The sequence below is a fragment of the Bicyclus anynana genome, chromosome 16, assembly GCF_947172395.1.
Source record: "Bicyclus anynana chromosome 16, ilBicAnyn1.1, whole genome shotgun sequence".
NCBI classification, from domain to species: Eukaryota; Metazoa; Arthropoda; class Insecta; order Lepidoptera; family Nymphalidae; genus Bicyclus; species Bicyclus anynana.
The window spans coordinates 12,157,182-12,179,410 of NC_069098.1; the positions used below are offsets into that span (position 1 = coordinate 12,157,182).

Here is a 22,229-nt window from a genome sequence, read left to right on the forward strand (position 1 = left end):
AATATAGTATGAAGTTAAGCTCTCATTCGCACGAGAGTTTTTTTAACGGACGTTAAAAAGCGGTCAAATACAACCAATGCATTTCCAAGTATATGTTCACTCGACAGCGTTTTTAAAACGATGGTTTTTTTAGAGCAGTGTTGCATTTTCAATTTTAAGCGCTGGAAATAGACCTTTATTTAACTTCATGCTATATTTGAACGCTTTTTTTACGTCGGTTAAAAAAGCTCTCGCGCGAATGAGGGCTTAGTCTTTCCCTCAATAAAGTTTACGAGTATGTTTTCCTTAGGTGCTTTTATTATAAACTTCAGCAATGTTAATTAGTTTCAAATGTGAACGGAACCCGAGACTCGAGTCCATAACTCGAGTCTCGCAATTGGCTTGTATATTTTTTTTAATGAAATTGACTTACTGATAATTCGGCTGTGAATGATTTTCTTTTTGCAACGGAATGCGGTTTCCGACATACCTACTCGTATTTATTAGACCTTACCTTGCGAAACTTTCGTTAAAGGAATTTTTTGATTTTGTTAATTGGCGTCATCGAATATCGTATGTCATATCGTTTAATGATTAAAAATTTCACGCCGCAACTACTGAATTGATCAGCATGAAATTTTCCATATACGTAGGATATTGTCTAAAGTCGTTGCCTTAACTGAAAATTGAAGTCTTCCTTTTTAGGTAAATGCGCGGGCATACATTATTGCATGACAAAAAACTTTTAATAACTTACGTGTCAAAAGGTCGAGTCGTATTTGATATGACATTAATTATTTAGAATTTTAAATATTTCATCATGCACATAATGTTTCCTACTAACGATTAACATTATGTTAATCATTATTATTAACAAAAGTTCAATAACAATTCGTGGTAGGTGAGCGTAGAGAGCGCGAGGACAAGGCGTGGGGTACTGCTGTGTGGGTATACGGGCACCAGATGCAAATGGCCAAGATTTCTCCACCACATCGCCCTCAGACTAAAGAAATTATAGACGGAAGGCGGAACAGAGTTGGGCCATGAAACGGCAAAGAAAATTCAAGAAGAGGCTCGCTAACATGTGGACGATCTTCGATAGGCCGGGTTTTTATATATCTACAAAATTTGAATATATATAACTATAATAGAATATAACTATAAATAAACTATATATAGGAAGCATAATTAATAATTATGGCAGTGTAAACTCAAGTCAAGTTAAGTATCAGAAAGAAAAATTGCAGAAATATGGATATTCAAATACCCGGCACGTATTTCATAATGTAGAAAATTAATTTACTTTATGAAATTGATAAAATCATAAAGAGAGAAAGGGACAAGTTGGTGTCGCAATAATTCAGTCTTACGATATACTAGTACAACTGTCATTAGCAGAGTTCTGTCTATTTTTTTCTTTCATCTACGTAATATCGTAGTCTCATACCCGATGGTTCGACCCATTATTATTTGCGGCCACGATTTCATTGCGCACCGACAAACATTTGCATTTTAATTGGATTTAGTCTCACTTACATATAATAATGCTTGCTTTGCCGTTACGGACGGACCGACAACCAGATAAGTTTTATCGCCACTCGAAAAAAAAAAGAACACCAAAATCCACTTGACGACGACACTCCGCACGCGTGTTATTCAAAACTTTGCCAATGTGCACACTCAAAATACGAGTAGATTTATATCTCAACTAAGTTTTTATTCGTATGTACTACTGGTATAATCTGTTTAGGAAACTATTCGCAGTTTTAAACAAATACTTGACATAGATAAACTTACTTTATTTTATTCCTAGATACATTTAATTATTCATATTATAATTATGATCGCCTAGTAGAAACTATGACAGACAACGTCACCTATGTAGTGGCGTTTTCACCTCTGATGTACCTTAGGATGTGATCTATGGACCTAATTAGCTCCGGTCTAGATAGTCGTCAAGCCGAACTAGCGTTAAGCAATAATAGGTCTTGTTAATTTTCCAAGTTAGAGCGTCACGTCTTGAACTGCGTCATCAATTACCATCAAAAGCATGTCAAAGATAAAAATAACTGTAGTAGGTGGGTATATGCGAAACGTAATCACAATATGACGTGGGTATTGCGATGCGCGAATGTAAAATTCCACCCGATTTCACAACAGTCAATTTAATTAGTGTGTTTCACGTTTTAAAGAGCGACGATTATTTTTATTAATATTTGATTGCTATTTAATTATTACATAATGGCATCGTACTTTTATATTAATAGTAAATATTGATTAAACAAGACAATTATGACGTCTTTAGTATTTTATTCTTTGACAATTCATACTTCGTTTGTTAATGATGACATTGAAGGTATAATTGATAAAAGCTCCTTGATAGTGATAACAAAACGTATTCACTGCGTACTTGTCACACGTGAAAACTATATATTTCTTGCGTACCAGTACTGTAAGACCTTTTCCTGAAAGTTGTACATTAATAGACTTTAGCGAAAGCTTCAGAGAATAGACCCAGGCCGCAAGTTGGACGTTGTGGCGTAGCCTTCGCTTTACTTATACATCGAGCTGTCTCGCCTCTGGTGATAATAAATACCTACTTCGCTAAGTAGGTATATTATAAGGCGCGTTGCCACGGAGTGTGACGAGTCAGCCCTAAAGTGCCCCTCGGTGTCAACGACCGGCCGCGAAGGTTTTTGCGCGGCGAACGGTGGTTTATTTTAATATATAATTGAATGAATATGGTAAGTCAAAACTCTACGACGGAAGTGATTGTGTACGGACGTTGGTTTTATGTTTCATTATTCAAATTAGCGAAGGTTTCTTTTTTTTTTTTTCTCTTCAGTAACTATCTCAACTAATTGGAGGATTGATGGTCGCGATAGAAACATGGGAATTTGTTCGTTGAGTTTTAGCTAAATTGGCTATCGACTAGCACTTCAGCAGTATTTAAATTCCACTTGCTACTAATACTACTACTATATCTAACTTAAAGACATAGATTATTATAAAATATAGTTTTAATCCTTTATTGTTTCGTTTTTAAGTTTATTATTGTTATGCAAGCGCATTTCTGGTTGTTTTATGTTTACTAAGGCCCCATAGGATTAAAGTGGTGGATCCAACCGTAGAGAATTAATAAGACTTTTTTAACTGTTCCAACGCTCATCGGCGAGTTTATGTGGTAGAGGCTTATTAAATAGGTGGGTAGGTACCTAGTACCTACTTACCATAGTAACTATTTAGTTATTAGATTGCTTTTAGGTGCTAAAATGTTAACCAGATACATATATGTCCGCGTCACATTTTAGGCGTTCTCCTGGACAATGAATCTCCTCCGTGGAAAACAGCAAAAGTCAGTTCATAAGATTATTTGCGCTATAAACTCTACCCTCGGACCAAGTTGTAGTAAAACCAAGTTATTACTAAGGTTTTATAACGATATATAAAACAATGTAACAGCGTATAACTACAATTCAAATTGGGTGTGCAATTTTCTCCTTTCATATCAGTGACACAGATCAGTAAGACAATAAACGTTATGAACGTATATTTTATTTACTATATATTTGGCTCGTTTTAAATATTTAGTATATGTAATATAATGTTTAGACAGAAAATTTTCTTGAAGAAAATTTGAAAAAGCAAAGCACGTTTTTAAATAAATAAAATCACACGTTTTAAAGTGATCAAACTTTGGATGCCAATAGTAATTCGTAAGTTCAAAGTTACAGCACTGTGACATCGCTCATTTTCATGGCAATTTTGTTGTGAGTGACGTTATTTTTGGCATCCCATAGAAATAGTTCAAATTCTAATAAAACTTGATATAGGCGAATATTACATCGAAGAGTATAAAATAGCGGAATCACATCCTTGTTTATTGAATGAAGACAGTTGACGCGATTGAAGATCGACAAATAGGTTATGAAGTTCTTCCGGCAATTTAATAAATAATTAAATATAGTTGCTTAACAAGCCTACTAGAACCGAGGCATGATATGTCTGTATGAAAATATATTAATTGTGATTAATTAGATTAGCTTAAAAATTTGAAACCATCATGATTTTTAACTTTGTTCGTGGCTGGATTGCACAATTCAGAATGCTTTTAAACTTCAGGGATTACACCCCTACAACCTCAGTAACTTTATCTCTTCACTAGCTGACGCTGCGCGGTTTCACCGTGGTTCTCATTCCCGTAGGAATATGGGGATAATATACAGCCTATAGCCTTCCTCGATAAATGGGCTATCTAACACTCAAAGAATTTTTCAAATCGGTCCAGTAGTTCCTGAGATTAGCGCGTTCAATCAAACAAACAAACAAAGAAACAAACTCTTCAGCATTAGTATATTAGTATAGATAATATTAGTACTTATATATTGATGAATCTACAATGTACGGAAGGTGTATACCGAATTCGCTGCCCCGCGGGCCCCAGCGTCGATGACCGCAGCTTTTTGCGCCGCCTGCGCAATGTGGAGCAATAGCCACCTATCTCGGAGATGTTGGACAATGCTAACTGTCTGTCCGATCAATTGTCTGACGCTTGCTACCCGGCCCGGCCTCGCGTGGATGCTTTCGGCCTTCGTTTGGGTTTTGTTTATCACGCGCCCCTCCTGAAATCATTGGTACAGATTGTTTAGGTTAAAGTATCATATAGGGTTTCAAATGGAAACGCCAAGGACAGAACAAAATGGAAAGCCTTGGAGGAGGCTTTTGTCCAAGGACAATCTGTACCTATAGTAAAAATAGGTTACCGATATATTATTTAGGTACCTAGTTCAGTTACTCGTAATAATACTAAAAAAAAGAATTTCGTTACACGTGATTTTTGCGTATATTTAACCGCTTGCACAGCACACGCAACGGAAGATGAATAATTATTCCCGTTTTTGTATTTTTTTTTTAATTTCCCATTAGTTCTAGCGTAATTTTATGTAGCCACTACCCAACATTAAAAACATTTTTTTTCGCAACAACTAACTTTTTTGTTACAAACAAACTACTTATTTAGCTTTATAATATTAGTATTAGTAAATATATTTATTATATTATGTAGTATTATATATAATAAATGTAATTAAATATTTTGTCTGTGAAGTTATGTGTTTTTAAGAGGAATATGTTCAATCGGTGAGTTTTAATTACAAATTACTCCGATAAAATACTTTGTCAAGCAAGACGATATAAAATTGATAAAGTAAGCAGTCGTTACTTATTTAAACTTGAACATCTGCATTTGAACTATGCCGGTCTATTTATAGACCACACACGGCGAAGCGTTTCAATATAGCATCGCCATTGCGTCATTATAATATGTAGAAATAATACTTAATATTCTATAAACATTGCTCGATAGTCATTAAGTAACTGAAATGTTGAAAATTCATTCCAAAACCATAGTCACCTGGTAGTCCTTTAGGTACTTTCATTCGTCGTCATCAACCCATATTCGGCTCACTGCTGAGCTCGAGTCTCCTCTCAGAATGAGAGGGGTTAGGCCAATAGTCCACCACGCTGGCCCAATGCGGATTGGCAGACTTCACACACGCAGAGAATGAAGATAATTCTCTGGTATGCAGGTTTCCTCACGATGTTTTCCTTCACCGATTGAGACACGTGATATTTAATTTCTTAAAATTTCTTAAACAACTGAAAAGTTGGAGGTGCATGCCCCGAACCGGATTCGAACACACACCCGGAATCGGAGGCAGAGGTCATATCCACTGGGCTATCACTGCTCACACTTTACTTTCGACTTTCATAACCATGTCGTAAATCATATTAAAGTTACGTATTGTATTTAGTAAATCTTTTTGTTTATTTAAAAATATAGGAAATTTTGTTCTTTCTTGTGCACAATTTGAAAATATGAACTTCACATAATATTTAATTACTTATTATATGTTTTCCGTGTAAAAATCATCAAAATTAGTAAAAAAATTTTAAACATTGCGTAACATACTTAGTCAGTTTTTACATATGGAATATTCAAAAACAAGCAACGTTGTAGTTTTACCAGTACATATAATAACAGAAAGCCATAGCATAACAGCAGTCAACTTCTCCGTTATAGTTAACGACAATATTCATCCATATCAGACATCAAAAATTTGAGTGCAGGTATACAAAAAGGAAACTAAAAACATAAGGAATATTCATAAACAAGCACCGTTGAAGTTTTACCAGTACATATAATAACAGAAAGCCATCAACAACAGTCAACAACTCTGATATAGTTAACGACAATATTCATTCATATCAGATATCAAAATTTTGAGTGCAGGTATACAAAAAGGAAACTAAAAACATAAGAAATATTCAAAAGACAAGCAACGTTGAACCTAATAAACGAAAGCCGCGACATAACAGCGGCCATCTCCTCCGCTATAGTCAACAACAATATTCATCAATGATCTGCCACAATCGCGTGTTGCCGTCGATAACGGCGCGCGCGCGTTGTTTTCGCGCACACCTCACGGGCCCCGGGTTAACGGCCAGACGGGCCGGCCGGACGTTAAACCTGCCCCGGACCGGCTCGCGGCCTCGCGGCCTCGCGGCCTCGCCGTCGAGCTCACTCGGTCTGCAGTTAGCTCGGTGTACGCCACACTCGCATCTTGTTATTCGTTATTCATTATTATTTTTATATTCCGCGAGTCAGTACGCCTAGAATCTAGATTAACATCTACATAAGCTGTGGGCATATTATACTGACACCATCGTTCCTAGCAACTATATATTTTTAGTTGGTTCCCTTCAACGTCTTTTATGGTGTACCTACTACCTTTCGCCGAGTACCAATTGCCAAAGCTGTGCAAACTATATTGACTCTCTCGTTCCTTTTAAAATTGTTAAAATTGCTCTCTAACGTCTTTTAATCTACACCATAAATGGGTTAGAGCATTTTAGTACACTATCTACCAGTCTTTAGCCGACTACCTATTGCCTAGATAGCAATGCATTTCGGTATTATAGAAGAATTTCGTACTATTTTTTGTTGTGGTTCTATTTTATTTTGTTTTCCATAGTTCCATTGATGGTTTTATACAGTATTAGGAGTTCGTAGTTTTAATATCTTTTATTTCGAATAAAGCCAATCGACCAGTGTGACGATACCGTACTTGTATATTCTGAAAACCATTACTTTAACTTCCAAGTCTACTCGACTTGAGACAGATTCAGACTGAAGCATTAGTTACGACGAGTAGAAATCATAGTCAAACGCAAAACCTGTTACCGATAGAGAATCAGCTCTATTGTTTGATTACGCTATTTCATATTTAAACTTCGTTAGACACATTGACTGACTATCATTTATCAACGGCGCGTACGAACCACTTACCATTGATATAATAATTAATGGTTTCTTTTTTCCGAACAAGAAATATAAACTAACTCTACGGATATATTTATAAGTTTTTTTGAGCGAATGGAAACAATACCTGTTATAAACATGCAATATATTTAAAAGTCAGGTATCGCGCTTCGTCTAGGCAATGTGCTTTATGAGATATTATAAGCACGGGATTGGATACATAAGTTTGCACAAATTTAATGCTTCAATAGTTCAAAGTAATGCATTCGGTGAATGGTCCAAGTCGCCTTGTAAAGGTGTTGAATACTTTCCGCGTCCCTAGTTTCTACATTGCTTATTAATTTGTTTACCTTCTAGGCGAGTAGAAATGTTCCAGACGAATGGTTTCCGATTAGTTTTTCCCCGAGTGCCACAAGTACACAACACCTACATGTACCGAATCGCGTGCGCGTATAAATCTTCAATAAATAAAATTAAATCAATTTTATGTCATTAATTAATTAATACGGGTATATTACGTTTGGTAGTATTTTTATACTTTGAACAATGTTTGTTTAATTTTTTTTTAGAATTTAGCTTAAACCGAGTGGGCACGATACCAGTTATACGTTTTCGCCCTCCTGTTTATCTATACATTAGAAATTTGGACTCTTGACTAGACATATCCCTGGGGATAAGTGATTTTCATATTAGGTACATGCTTGTTTTACGTTCCGACTTGGCGAGACTAGCATGATTTAGGATTACTTATGTCTGTCGAGTAGCTAGACAAATTGGGTCTGTTCCTATAGTAGCTTTCAGCAATACCCTTTAATATATTATATCGATATGATCCCTTACGTGTAGTTTGGGTTTTATAGGTTTTTGTTCGTTTTACTCGTAATGATTCAATACACTTAGCTTCTAGCGTTATTTCCACGTTGGACCATGAAATATTATGGTGATCGCACATTTTATTCATTCCTTTAGCATTTCGTATATTACGGTATGAGTAGGTACCTAAATTGAATTCTGATATATACAGGAGGCCGTAAGGTTCTTCTTTCTACTTCCTTTGTATTTTGTACTGTATTCTCTGTCATTGCGCTTTCATTTGAGACCCCACTCGTGTATAGTTGCAGACATTCGGTTTTTCTTCTCCACTTTCACATCCCACAACTTATAAACGGCTCAACGGATTTTTATCAAACATGGCTAAGAACACTCGCACATAAGTCAACTTTATTACAAAAAAAAACGAAATTGAAATCGCTTCATCCGTTCGGGAGCAATGGTGTCATAGACAAGCTAACAGACAGACACGTCAAACTTGTAATACTTCTCTTTTTGCGTCGGGTGTTAAAAATTGGAGATACAGTTAGAAGTAAAGACATTGTGTTACTAAATTATCTAGTTTTAACAGCGTCCAAATATACCCAAAGCTATATTTTATACTCATATATAAAACCGGTGTTAAATGAGTTACGAGTAAAATGCATATTGCCAAATGAGTTGCGAATTCAAGGTCATTCAGAATTCAGTCTGCCCTTTAACTATTTAACTTTTAAAGGTTGAACATAGTTTTAAAATTAAAATTCTTAATGTTAGCGGGTGGCGATCGCACAAGCTGAGAAGGTCAAAAGCCAGAATTCCTGGTATTCGACCAACGAACGTTCGCAACAAAAGCTTAAGTAGATAACTAGGTAGACGGTAGGTCATTTCCTAGAAGGTCCAGCTAATCTCCGAGCTTTTTGTTACACCGACCTTTGTGATATTATTTGGAATAGTCTAATAGTCTTCTAAGACTATTGTGAATATTATGTTTTGTATATTATATTATGTATTTAACTATTTACCCCACTACAAAGGAGGTGGGTAAAGGCAAGCGTCTGCAGATCTGTATTGTACGTATTGGACGCATCGCATTAAATGTATTTTTAATTTTACGGTATATTCGTGCGATCTGTACGATGCAGATCAGTGGACGCACTTTTACGGCTATATAAAGAATACTTCAACCCGTTTGATGAGTCCGATACGTATCAATGCAGATCAGTGGACGCTTACCATATCAAAACATAAAATAACTTTTTATTTCAAAATTATACAATATTTCATCAATTTAACATTTATAGGGATAGGTACTTATACAATTATAATACAATATATGTAAACAAATATTTTTGAAGAAATATTCAAAAGATTTTAAAATGGATTGTTGACTTATTAATATTTTTTTTTATATTTTACTACCCCAAATACTTACATTAAATAATTACCCCTTATTCTAATAAATATATTGCATAGCTATAATAATTTTCCCGCAAATGTAGTTCTGTATGTGAGTATTGAGTCTTCTTTCTACGCTAAATATAAAAATGATTTATTTCCGACCACACATACACAAGATAACTGGCTACAAAATAAGGAAAATTACGTCAAGAATTTACTAGACCAAAATTTCACTGGTTTAGGTTTAGGTGAAATAAATTAAATGTTAATGACAACCCCACGTTTTATATCAAGTATTAAACAAAGTAACAGTTGCATAAGACTTCAACCTACCTGCATAGTAACTAAACTCATAAAATGTAGTGACATTGTATGAAACAATAGGTACCACGTTTATATAACCAACTAATCTTGCAATTAAATAACCCAAGTGACAACATTGTGTTAGTACAACTCTCAAGTTGTATTTTGTAATCTATTGTTTGTATCATTTAAATTGCGACAAATACTCGGTGGTAGTGGAAAATCACATAGTGTTTAAAAATCTTACAGCTGTAAAAGTAGTTCCGTTCTTTTCCAATCGGGTTCCGTAGATAAAATATTTGATTAACTTAAATAAGACGAATTAGATTACATTCCAGTGGAGTAGAAATGAGACCATCATTTAAGATTTAATATTTACGTTAGCAAATTGTAATTGTTTTTAAAGTAACTGTGCGGAATTCCAAGGCTTTAATTACTCAACACTTCGCAATTTCAAATAGGAACTTAGTCACTACTTGACCCTAATGGCATCAAGGTTAAGGACCCTTAAGTAATACCCAGGACTGTAACAGCGATTAATTTACTACTGACAGGGTCTTTATACTAGATTCTCTAAATTTACTACCTACTCGGAGCAAGGCGCATTTGGAACCCTCGTAACTTTAATTTTAAGTTTTCGAATAATTATTATCAATATTATATTATTACCTGACGTTTCGAAATACGTAGCTTGTAAACTAAGCCTATTTGAAATAAATGAATTTTGATTTGATTCGTCCCCCACCAGGTGGACTGACGACATCAAGCGAGTCGCAGGGATTCGCTGGATGGAGATGGCTCAGTATCGTGATGTTTGGAAGTCCCTACAAAAGGCCTATGTCCTGCAGTGGACGTCCATCGGCTGATATGATGATGATGATGATGATGACACTATTAGCTATTACTTAATGACATTTACGTTAACAAAGAAAGCTATATACCGGCCAAGTGCGAATCAAGTTCAAGTTAATAATATAACTAAAAAATCTGTGAATATAAATTGTCTGTGGTCAATATCGAAGAGAAATGAAAATAATAAGCACATTTGCTGTATGCCCCCTTAAATATTATTTTAAATTGTTTTTTTAGTATTTTTTGTTGTAGCGGTATAACTGAAATACATCATCTGTGAAAATTACAACTTTTTTAACGGACGTTAAAAAAAAGTTGTAATTTTCGTAATAGTCGTGCGAATGAGGGGTTTAGTAATATTACCCTTTCAGTAGAGAACCCTAAAAACACACAAGCGTTCCAGTAGAAAAATCTGAATAAAAATTAAAGTGAATATTAAAAAAAAAACAGAAATGAAGTTAAAACAAACAGTTAAATAGTGAACCAAATTCACAGAACCGTATAATACTTTCTCAAAATCACTCAATGCATTTCAAAGAATATGCTATTGATAAAATGCGGGCGGGCCAAGGCGATGCAAATTACGCCTCGGCCCCGTGTGTTTATACTGCGACTCTGGCGCCGAAGCCTTGAGAATCCGACCAAGATGCATTCTCCCTAAGTGCTTAATAGAAAACGCGCTGAATTATTCACCAGTCAGAGGACTAATAAAGTCGAGGTGATAAACTCGGTCGATACCTATATACTAGCGGACGCCTCGCGGTTTCACCTGCGCAGTTCTACATCGCGGAATTATACGGAGATAAAATATTTAATAATTATATTCATTGTCGATTCAGTAGGTCCAGAGATTAATTACCCCCTCCAACCTCACAAAATTATAAAAGTGAGAAGGTATTTAAGCCAGAAATATTGTTATGGGGATTTAGCAGATGGTGACGACGCTGGACGTATCTATGCGGCTAATTCGTGGTGACCGACCGCGATATTTGGTCTGGACCATCATCTGATGATAATGATTCGCTGCTGAGGTCATGATGAACTCAGAAGCTGTTGAAATGGGTAATAATAATAAGATTACAGACTGATTTTGATGTTCCGAAAGCGCTTGTAAATTAAGCTTACTTGTAGTAAACAAACTTGAAAATTTTGGTCTTTTTTATTCATCATCATCATCATCATCATGGACGTCCACTGCAGGACATAGGCCTTTTGTAGGGACTTCCAAACATCACGATACTGAGCCACCTGCATCCAGCGAATCCCTGCGACTCGCTTGATGTCGTCAGTCCACCTGGTGGGGGGTCGGCCAACACTGCGCTTACTAGTGCGGGGTCGCCATTCCAGCACTTTGGGACCCCAACGTCCATCGGCTCTTCGCACTATGTGCCCCGCCCATTGCCACTTCAGCTTCGCAACTCGTTGAGCTATGTCGGTGACTTTGGTTCTTCTGCGGATCTCCTCATTTCTGATTCGATCACGCAGAGATACTCCTAACATAGCTCGTTCCATCGCCCGCTGTGTGACTCTGAGCCTTCTTATGAGGCCCATAGTTAGCGACCAAGTCTCGGAACCATAGGTCATCACTGGCAACACGCACTGGTCGAAGACTTTTGTCTTCAGGCACTGAGGAATTTCGGACGAAAAGATGTCGCGAAGTTTCCCGAATGCAGCCCAGCCGAGTTGGATTCGACGGTTCACCTCTTTCTCGAAATTGGACCTACCTATGGATCATATGTCCTAGGTATATGTATTCGTCTACAATTTCGAGTGCAGCGTTCTCAACTATAACTGGGTGGAGCGATACATGAGCATTACACATTATTTTTGTTTTGCCCATGTTCATTTTCAGGCCCACCTGTTGAGAAACGCTGCTGAGGTCATTGAGCATGGTACTAAGGTCATCCAGAGTCTGTGCCATGATGACTACATCGTCCGCGAACCGCAGTTGAGTGATGTACTCGCCATTGATGTTGATGCCAAGTCCGCTCCAGTCCAGAAGCTTAAAGACGTCTTCCAGTGCGGCGGTAAATAGCTTCGGAGAGATCACATCTCCCTGACGCACTCCTCGCTGCAACTGGATTGGCCTCGTAGTCTGATCCTGAATACGTCCTAATAATCCTTTTTTATTAGCGACTATTAATTAAAGAATGAAGAAGAGATGACAAGAGATAACAATCCAAATTTAAAATTTATGACTCTTGAATTCTGACTTCTTGTGATTAAATACAAGATTATATTATGATGGTTTTGAGTAATTTTTTTACACTCCAACACAAACTTGAAATGTAATTTTATGACGTAGGTACCATTAATTCCGAGTTTTACGCTTTTTTTTATCTCATTTGACTAGACTAAAAATCTAATAAGAGCGATGACCGAGTGATAGTGAAATTTGAGCCTCAATACTTACTCGTAGCTCAACGGTAAGAGCGGTCGGACTCATCACCGAGCGGTGGTGGTTCGATCCCCGCCCCGGTTGTCTATTGTCGTACCCACTCCTAATGACCAGTCTTTCCCGACTAGTTGGAAAAACAAGAAATTACTATAGGTACAGTTTAGCACCGTTTTACCTTTCTTTAATTTGAAGTATGCGGGAATGCATGTCTGTTAATACAGTTTCTTATTGGATGAAAGTGGAGTGGATGAGAGAGGGACAAGTTGTGGTGGTTTTTGAAAAATGCATACGGATCCGAGTAGTGCAATATAATGTATAGGTTAAATTGATTTCAACTAGCTTCTGTTACGCACGTATTCCATCTAAACCAACCTACGTAGGAGATTATAGAATAATTTCCTACGTTACGTTGACACGTATGACATGTAGTAAACAACTCGAGCAATTTAGATAATCGGTTACTATTAAAAAATAACAACAGCCTTAGTAGTTTGATGTGAATCCCTCGTCGATAAAATCACCGGCGTACGTAATTCACGTCGGCACGCTTGTCACCTGTGTCACGTGGTCGCCCGCTCGGCTATTACTTAGCGAGCGCTATTATAGTTCGCGCGTTAGTAGCGTCGGACCGGGCGCGCGACTCGCCGGCACTCGCGCCTTATCGCCCGTCGCCGATATTGACGAGTTTACGCGTTCACAACAACGCCACGTGTATAAACATTGTTGCACAACAATAACACAGCCGCCAGTGACGCGCAAGGACGCGCCGCACCGAATCGCACTTTGATGTGCCGACCGCGCTCCCACGCGACCGGCGACGGCTCCTTGTCACTTGTCAGTGTCACACTAAATCATGGGACACTCGCGCACCGTGATCTCCGATAGCACCACAGTGATTAAAGTGTTCCCCGTTCATTGTTGCTCTAATAAAACGTGCTCTCGGCTCTTTGTGTTCAAACCAAATGATTTGGTTCAGTGATAAGTTCTTTGTTCTGTGTTCGTATCGTGCAAGTTTCGAGTACACTTTGGATCTGTGGGATGTCTATACTAAAAGAAGAAAAAAGTGACGACTGTGAGTTGTTTAATCTCTTAATTTCTCGCTCTCGCTGTTGTTTACGAGTAACTTGTTGCATTTAATTTCTCGAGATAAGATGAAAGTTAAAGTTTAATTGCGCATTAAGTAAGCCCTTTTCGAACTACTTCGTTCATCATACTAATATTATAAAGAGGTAAAGTTTGTAGTAGATTGTAGGTGATTTTGAAAAATCTTTTACCACTAGAAAGCCACGTTATTTGTGAGTGTCATAGGCTATATTTTATCTTCATATTCTCATGTGAACGGGAACTACGCGGGTGAAACCGCGGGACATCGGCTAGTTTTCAATAAATTAAAGACGTAATACGATTCTCTGTTAATATAAATACAGGGCTAATTTATTTATACTCAGCATCTATTATTTAATAATAGTTTTCTTCGCATATAAACATTATGTTAACTGCGTCTAAAATATCTGCGTCGTGAGTAGCGACTAAACTATTTCTATTAAATTCCACCGTGTGTTGCGTCACCTCCTCATTTGAACCAGGTCTTTGGCCTACAATATATGGCATACATAGCTAAATATGATTAATCGTCAATTTTGATCGGAATAAATTACGACACGAGATCGTTGCTCAGTTGCTAACTATCAGCGTTTGCAGTACGTAAACACGACCAAGTGTGCGCCTCCCACGCGACTGTACCGGTGGTACCGGCGGCTAGTCGCATTCCGCGCATAGCTACCACAGGTTGTCGGGCGGCGGTGCGGGCTGGTTTTGAACGGAATACGGATTGCAATGGTGACGTAGCGCGGAGATCTCGCGGCTCTAACGCGCCGTGCCGTCGACACATAACTCGACAAAGTGCACACGGCCAACCGTCGGCGCTACACAACACAACAGAACACGTCGGGGAAACCCAGCGTCATCTCGCAGCTTCTTTGTGGCGAACTGCGTAGATTGAACTCGCTGCTCTCGTCTCTATCCTAGGAATGCTCGTATCCAAAGATTTTATGCTATTAAATATGTTTTGTGCCTACAAAATCACCGCAATAACTCCGCACCGCGCACTCAAGCATATTTTTTTTTGTTTACTTGTATTATATATTTGTGTATGTATGTATATGTTTTATACTTCCTGAACACACAAGCCGACATTGTAGACAATATTTAGGTATTATTTGTTTATTTAACTATTCTTGATTACAATGCCACCAAATGTAGTCCGTAACAATTCAAACTAACATACGAAATATAAAATCTTATATTCAAAATTATTTATACTGTGCAGGTTTTTGTTTATTTTTTTTAAAAGAATATATGTCATATCTTTTAAATATGACCAATATTCCCCTTCCCCTCCAACTAAACGGAAAAGACTGTATTAGGCACGACAATAGACCAAAGGGGCGGGGATTGAACCGTCAACCCTCTGTGATGAATCCGAAGGCTCAAACCGTTGAGCTATTGAGGCTTCAAAGGTGGTACTCGTTGCACTCTATTTATACAGGTAGGGTTTATAACGTAACGTAGTATTTTAAAAGTGCAATAACTAACCAGATTACATGATGAAAACGTCCAGTGGAACGCTGAAGAGCGTCACGTAACGCCCGCGGAGCGTAACGAGTTTCTACAACTACGCAGTAGCTGCTGTGCGGATCACATGCGATAACATGCGGATGCCTGCACATGCGCATATGTGATAACAGGAAACGTCAGAATGTTTAAACGCGGCTCATGTGCCAAAAATGGCCCATTATTTTCGAAAACTCCCTCTGGTTAGTCTTGAATAGGGTTTGGAGTTTGAGTTGAGATTTAAGCCCTGGGTCAAACTATGGAATGAGTCGAATTGGAATCTGGAGTCGGGAAGTTGGTTGTGTTACAACATATACCCGTGTCTGAGAGCACGTTAAAGCCGACGGTGGCAGTCAAAAAATAAAGAGCTAATGAAATTAAGTAATTTTATTAAGCTGAAAATCAGCGCCGTGTATTATGCTTGTATGTAGTGCACGGCATATGCTGAGCTGTACATCCTTTCTTTTTATTAAGGGTTACAGACAGACATGCTGTCATAAGGATAGGGTATTTATTGACTGTCTGTAACTTTTAGATATGAATAAATTTATTTTCTTTCTTTCTAAATAATAAAAAAAAAAACCGACTCTTGAATGTTACGAAGCCTCAACCTCCTCGGTAAAGGCGCTGGATTCACGTTGACAGATGGGTTTGCGCCCCATCCGCTTGACTATTGTCGTACTCCTGACAGTCTGACACTCCTGACAGTCTTTCCAACTAAATGTAAGGCTACGGAAAAATTGGTCATACTTAATACATATGGTAAATACATAATATTCATTAGAAATATAATTTTGGAATTTATTTATTATTTTCCGTTATGGTGTTCCAATAAAGGTACATTAAAAAAAAAACATGTTTTTTCTTATTTTTTTTAATTATCTATTCTTGATAGATATTATAAAGTACGAAAGGACGCAGTAAACTACGCCGCAGTCGCTAAGGTAACATGCAATAATAAGCTGATAGCTACACGTGCCGCGAGCAACTTGGATAAAAAAGGTTCAATGTTCTTGTACAAGTATATAATGTACAATACATTGTAGTTTGATGGCGCTTATACTTGTTTTATATACGTATTATATTTTGTTGCTAAGAAACAACTTAACTTTGCAGATTAAATCATAATTGAGTTATAAAAAAATAATAGGATAATTTTATTCTCTGATAAGTACATTTCCTTAAAAGTATTTTTTAATTTTTTTTAAAAGTTTATTAAATATGAAATTAAATACAAAACACTATTGAAAATTTATAAAAAAGTATCCATGAAAAGCCTCGCAACGGGAGGAGGAGTTGCGAGGCTTTTCATTGGCGAAAGTTTTTTTTTAATCTATTTAGTGGCTTAACCGTGAACCGTAACCAACTTATACACACTATTGCTTTTATAATAAACTAGCTGACGCCGTGCGGTTTCAGCCTCGTAGTTCCCGTTTCCGTAGGAATACGGGGATAATATATAGCCTATAACCTTCCTCGATAAATGGGCTATCTAACACTGAAAAAAATTTCAAATCGGACCAGTAGCTCCTGAGATTAGCGCGTTCAAACAAACTCTTCAGCTTTATAATATTAATAAAGATATATAATACTAAAACCCCTGTTTATGTTTTGCTAAGTACTGTACTTAATTAGATCAATAAAGAAATGTGCGTTACTGAAACAACGCAGTTACCCGAGATCAAATGCAATAACAACGATAATGATTACACGTGCGACTGTGATAACAGAGAGGTCCCTACGCACTGCAGTTTGCACTCTATATGAAATCACTTTATTTATGTCTCTAGATCAGAGTTTGTCAAACTTTCGGTTCCACGAACCTCTGTTTAAATTTCCAAGAGACAGCGAACCCCTTACTAACTAATAGACGCCCCTCCCCCTCATGGAGAAAAAAAAATTGACTGTTGAAGAAAATAAGGTTTTTATTTGAATAATAATAAAACACATAAAGCCACCAACCAAAAGAATAAAACATACCAAAAGAAATGTCTTTGTAATATTAATGTGATGGGTGTGCTTGTTTCTCGTTACAAATGGATTAAATGTTAGGAGTAATTTTTGAGAATTTTAACCTTAATTCTGACTCGGTATCAGTTGTCAATTACGTAAATCTTGTCGCAAACCCCCTGCCGTCAAATGGCGAACCCAGAATAACCTATTATCTATACTGACTATTTATCTGGGTTTATAATAAAAATTATAAACCCAGATAAATAGTCGCCGAAAATGTCTGTTTGTGTGGAAAATGTCAGAAATCAGATAGACTGCGAAGTGAAATCTGAATCTAATATATACTAATATTACAAAGAAGAAAGATTTGGTTGTTTGTTTCTGTGTTTTGAATAGGCTCTGGAACTGCTTAGCCGATTTGAAAAATTCTTTCACTGTTGGGAAACTACACAATCTCCGAGTGCTATAGGCTATATTTCATCCCTGTATTCCTACTGGAACGGGAACCACGCAGCGTCTGCAAATATATAAATTCTCGTGTCGCAGACTTTGTTACCAATCTCCTCCGGAACGGCTCAACTGATTTTTATGAAATTTTGTGTACTGAGAGTCGGCCAACATGTTTTTCATACCCCTAATTGGCGTTTGCCGGGTTAGATAATATTTGTGTAAAAATACTGAACTCTGAACTTTTTTTATTAAACTAACTACTTACTGCTTTATAATAAGAGTATAGAATATATAGATGTGTGTAAACGTAGAATTTAGAAAATTCTAAGTTTATTTTGTTAAGTACACAAAAGTACTTACCCAAAAAAATTGTTAAAACAGGAAATAAAAACAAATTTAATGCTTGTTTAAAATATTAGAGAATTGTCTTATAAAGGAGAATTTGAGAATTGTATTTATTAGATGTAACACATACTGTGTTATCTTATTCGTGTTATTTACCACTGTTGTAAATATAAAGCCTCAATAGCTCAACTCGGATCACGCATCGGTAGGTCGTTGTGTTGTAGCCTTGAGCCCTTGGACTATATTCGTATCCACATTGTAATACTGGCTTATTGTTCAGGGAATAACGGGGAAGTAGGTGTCTCAGCCTTTGCCTTCAAATTTATTATTACTAGCGGACGCCCGCGACTTCGTTGCTGCGTTCGTATCTGCGTGGAATTTGGTTTTTCACAAAATCCTCGGGAACCATTGATATATACGGGATCAATATCAAAATCAAAAATCATTTATTTCAAGTAGGCTCAGTTTACAAGCACTTTTGACACGTCAGTTGAGTAATTGTAAAGATTCTATCACCGGTTCGGAAGGTTCTGCTGAGACGAAACCGGCAAGAAACTCAACAGTTGCTCTTTTTAAAAAAAATCATACAGTATTGTAATTTATAATTATTGATGACAACATTACAATTTCTTATAGTTTTAAGTTGTGTGAAGGTGGAAGCTGATCCGATGGTTTCCAAGCGCCTTTATCTTTAAGAAACTTATCATTGGTGTAGTAGACCTAGACTAAGTAAATGATGAAAAGCAGCCTATGTGTTAATCCAGAGTAAAATTTATTTTCATTCCAAATTTCAGCCAAATCGGTTCAGTAGTTGCGGCAATAAAGAGTAACAAACAATTATATATATACAAACTTCCGTACAAACTTTCGCGTTAATAATATTAGTAGGATTATTTAGGAAAGGTAGATTGTTATAGAGATTTTGTAGCTGCAAGTAGTGATGTCTCTATTATTTTGTGGCGCAGGTGGTAAGCGCAGTGCATTTACAAGGAGGTCCTGTGTTCGACCCCCAGCTGGGCCGATTGAGTTTTTCTTAATCGGTCCAGGTCTGGCTTGGTGGGAGGCTTCGGCCGTGGCTAGTTACCACCGTATCGACAAAGACGTACCGCCAAGCGATTTAGCGTTCCGGTATGTTGTCGTGTAGAAATCGAAAGGGGTGTGGATTTTCATCTTACTACTATCAAGTCAGCACGCTTCCATCTTAGATTCCATCATCACTTACCTACCATCAGGTGAAACTGTAGTCTTACTTGCTAATTTGTAAAGGATAAAAAAAGCTTCCAAAAAATTAAGTAGGTATATCTGGCTATCTCAGGCTCTTGGTTCAACATGAGATTATATTATCTTTATTGTACCTACACATTGATTTATGACAAGTCTCGGTATCATTTCATCATTTGTAATTAATAAGTAATAATTAAACGGAGAGCCATTTTATAGTTTATTTATCAATAATAATAATAAAAGCAATCGTAAATATATACAAAGTGTAATAATATCAGAATTTATTAACAAACATTAACTGCGTTTGTTAATGAAAGGGGAGAAGTTATATCCACAAATTAACGTTCAATTTCAATAAACAGACCTGAAACTCGGTACGATACGATACACGCAGCAGGATATCGTATAGTGACACGTTGCTACATAGTGTCGCGATGGAATATCGTACTGTAATATTAAAGTTGTAGAATTTATTGATTAAAAATAAAGGTCTACGATTGACAGCATAACGTCATGATCTGTATACTTTGGAGAAATGTATAGAACAAGTTTTCCCAGGAAACCACTCAACTGTCAACAATTTATCAAGAGAATAAGTCTAATAAACAATTATTTTGTGTAATTTTCTCATATTTAAAGATGAAGGACGCCGTTATTTTCATCGCCGTTATTTTCCATGACGCCGTGCTACAATTACTACGATATGATATGATACAAATTGAAAAAAAAAAAAAATAAAACATTTATGAATCTCGATACCTCTGCAGTAGAGCGGAAATCGGGTCTTGGTACAATTTGTGGTATACTGTTCTAGTCCTGTGACAAGAACTTCCTTGGACATTACATATTCTTCTTTCCTCGTCAACTAAGCAGAAAATTCTTGATACTATTAGTGCAACAGGTGGTCATTTTTTATTATTATTCTGTACAAGTTAGCCCTTGACAACAATCTCGCCTGATGGTAAGTGATGATGTAAGATGGAAGCGGGCTAACTTGTTAGGAATAGGATGACGATCCACACCTTTTTCGGTTTCTACACGACATCGTGCCGGAACACTAAATCGCTTGACGGTACGTCTTAGTCGAGTATAGGGTGGATGGTAACTAGCCACGGCCGAAGCCTCCCACCAGCCAGACCGGACAAATTAAGATAAAAAGGGATCGACCTCAAGACCTCCGTTTTGTTAGTCCACTGCGCCACGGAGGCCGTCAAAATTGAATCTAGGACATGCTAGATTTCAATCTACCTCCGAACCCTTGAAAAAACCCTTGAAAGGTGTTCACATTGTGTCCTACGTGCGTGTTTTGGCCCTAAAAGCAAGGTAACGTCAAGTTACAAGACGTTGAACAAAGTTTACTCTCTCCCGCCTTGAAATAACCTAGTGAGTCGAACGCTGGCCTGGTCTGGTGTTTTATTATGAAATGTCACGTTGTGCCAGACGGTACATAAATAAGACTGAATTAACTTGTCTGCGACCTCCGCTGTCGCCGCGTCCGAGTTCGCTTACTTACGCACCTCGCTTCACTGCGGCGGTTTTGATGTGTAAAAACATTATATCTGTGAGCCAGGGAGACATTACCAGTCTGATACAATATATTTTTCTACTAGCGGACGCCCGCGACTTCGTCCGCGGTGTAAACTTTCAACCCCTATTTCACCCCTTTCTATTAATATTTTTACAAAACTGTAACTCTCAATTTATTAAGGAAATAGTTTTGTGTACTTGAGTATAGAGTATAGTGAAAATCTCCTTTTTTTTTTTTTCAAAAAGTTTAAATGTTTTTTTTAGGCTTACCAGATCATAATTATGTTCGTTGTTACGTTTCTCTTGTCACGCCTAATAAGCCTACTTTATGGCATAAAATAAAACCTTTCAACAACATTTATTCGTAATGCTTTAAATGTTTGAATACTGTTTTTCATCGAACTTCTGACGACCTTTCATCGCTCGTCTCCTATATGTTTTCCAAAGTTGATGTTTTAACATTTTCCCGTTACAAGTCGCGACAATCCCGATGGGGAGCCACCGCACAAGATACTTAGCTACTTGTTCCCGCTTGTCTTACTAGAGACATGCGATAAACTTTGTAGATTGACAAGTCCTCGCTTGGCTGGACAAACCGGGAGCTGACAAGTCCCAAGCAATGTTTTCAAACACTTAAAATAAAAAGTTTGTTGAGATTAATCGTTCTGAATTGTTTTGAATATTTAACATGTTTTAGGTACTTTTAACATTGTTGTTAATCTGCAATGACCGGGTTTAATTTTTGTTGACAACGGTAAACGTTTCCGACCTACTTAGATGCTTGTTTTTGCTGTCATACTTTATATTGACTTCGACTGTGTTAAATATTATATCTAATAATATTACGCCCAAATATTGGGTACAAAATTTCTCACCAAATATTAGCAGACGTACTGGGGTTCCCGTGATAATACGGAGATGAAAGAATATGATGGCACTCGCAAATAACGTGGCTTTCTAGTGGTGAAAGAATTTTCAAAATCGGTTCGGTAGATCCAAAGATTTCCTTTCCTTCCCTACAACACCACAAACTTTACCTCTTTATAATATTAG

At 37.1% G+C, this 22,229-nt stretch overlaps 1 protein-coding gene across 5 annotated transcripts in view; it reads left to right on the forward strand.

The window, feature by feature from the left end:
• The window catches only part of LOC112057845 (serine/threonine-protein kinase minibrain), a 224,103-nt gene that overhangs the window by 14,654 nt on the left and 187,220 nt on the right, over window positions 1-22,229 (forward strand). Inside the window, exon 1 of one of the 5 annotated variants that reach the window (XM_024098402.2) lies at window positions 13,691-14,136. The exons of 3 other annotated variants lie outside the window; for them this stretch is intronic. In XM_024098402.2, coding sequence (XP_023954170.1) covers window positions 14,103-14,136 — 34 coding nt within the window. In that variant the 5' untranslated portion in view covers window positions 13,691-14,102. Of the gene's footprint in view, window positions 1-13,690; window positions 14,137-22,229 lie in introns of those variants that run through there. One more of the 5 variants, XM_052885982.1, reaches the window with a different exon arrangement.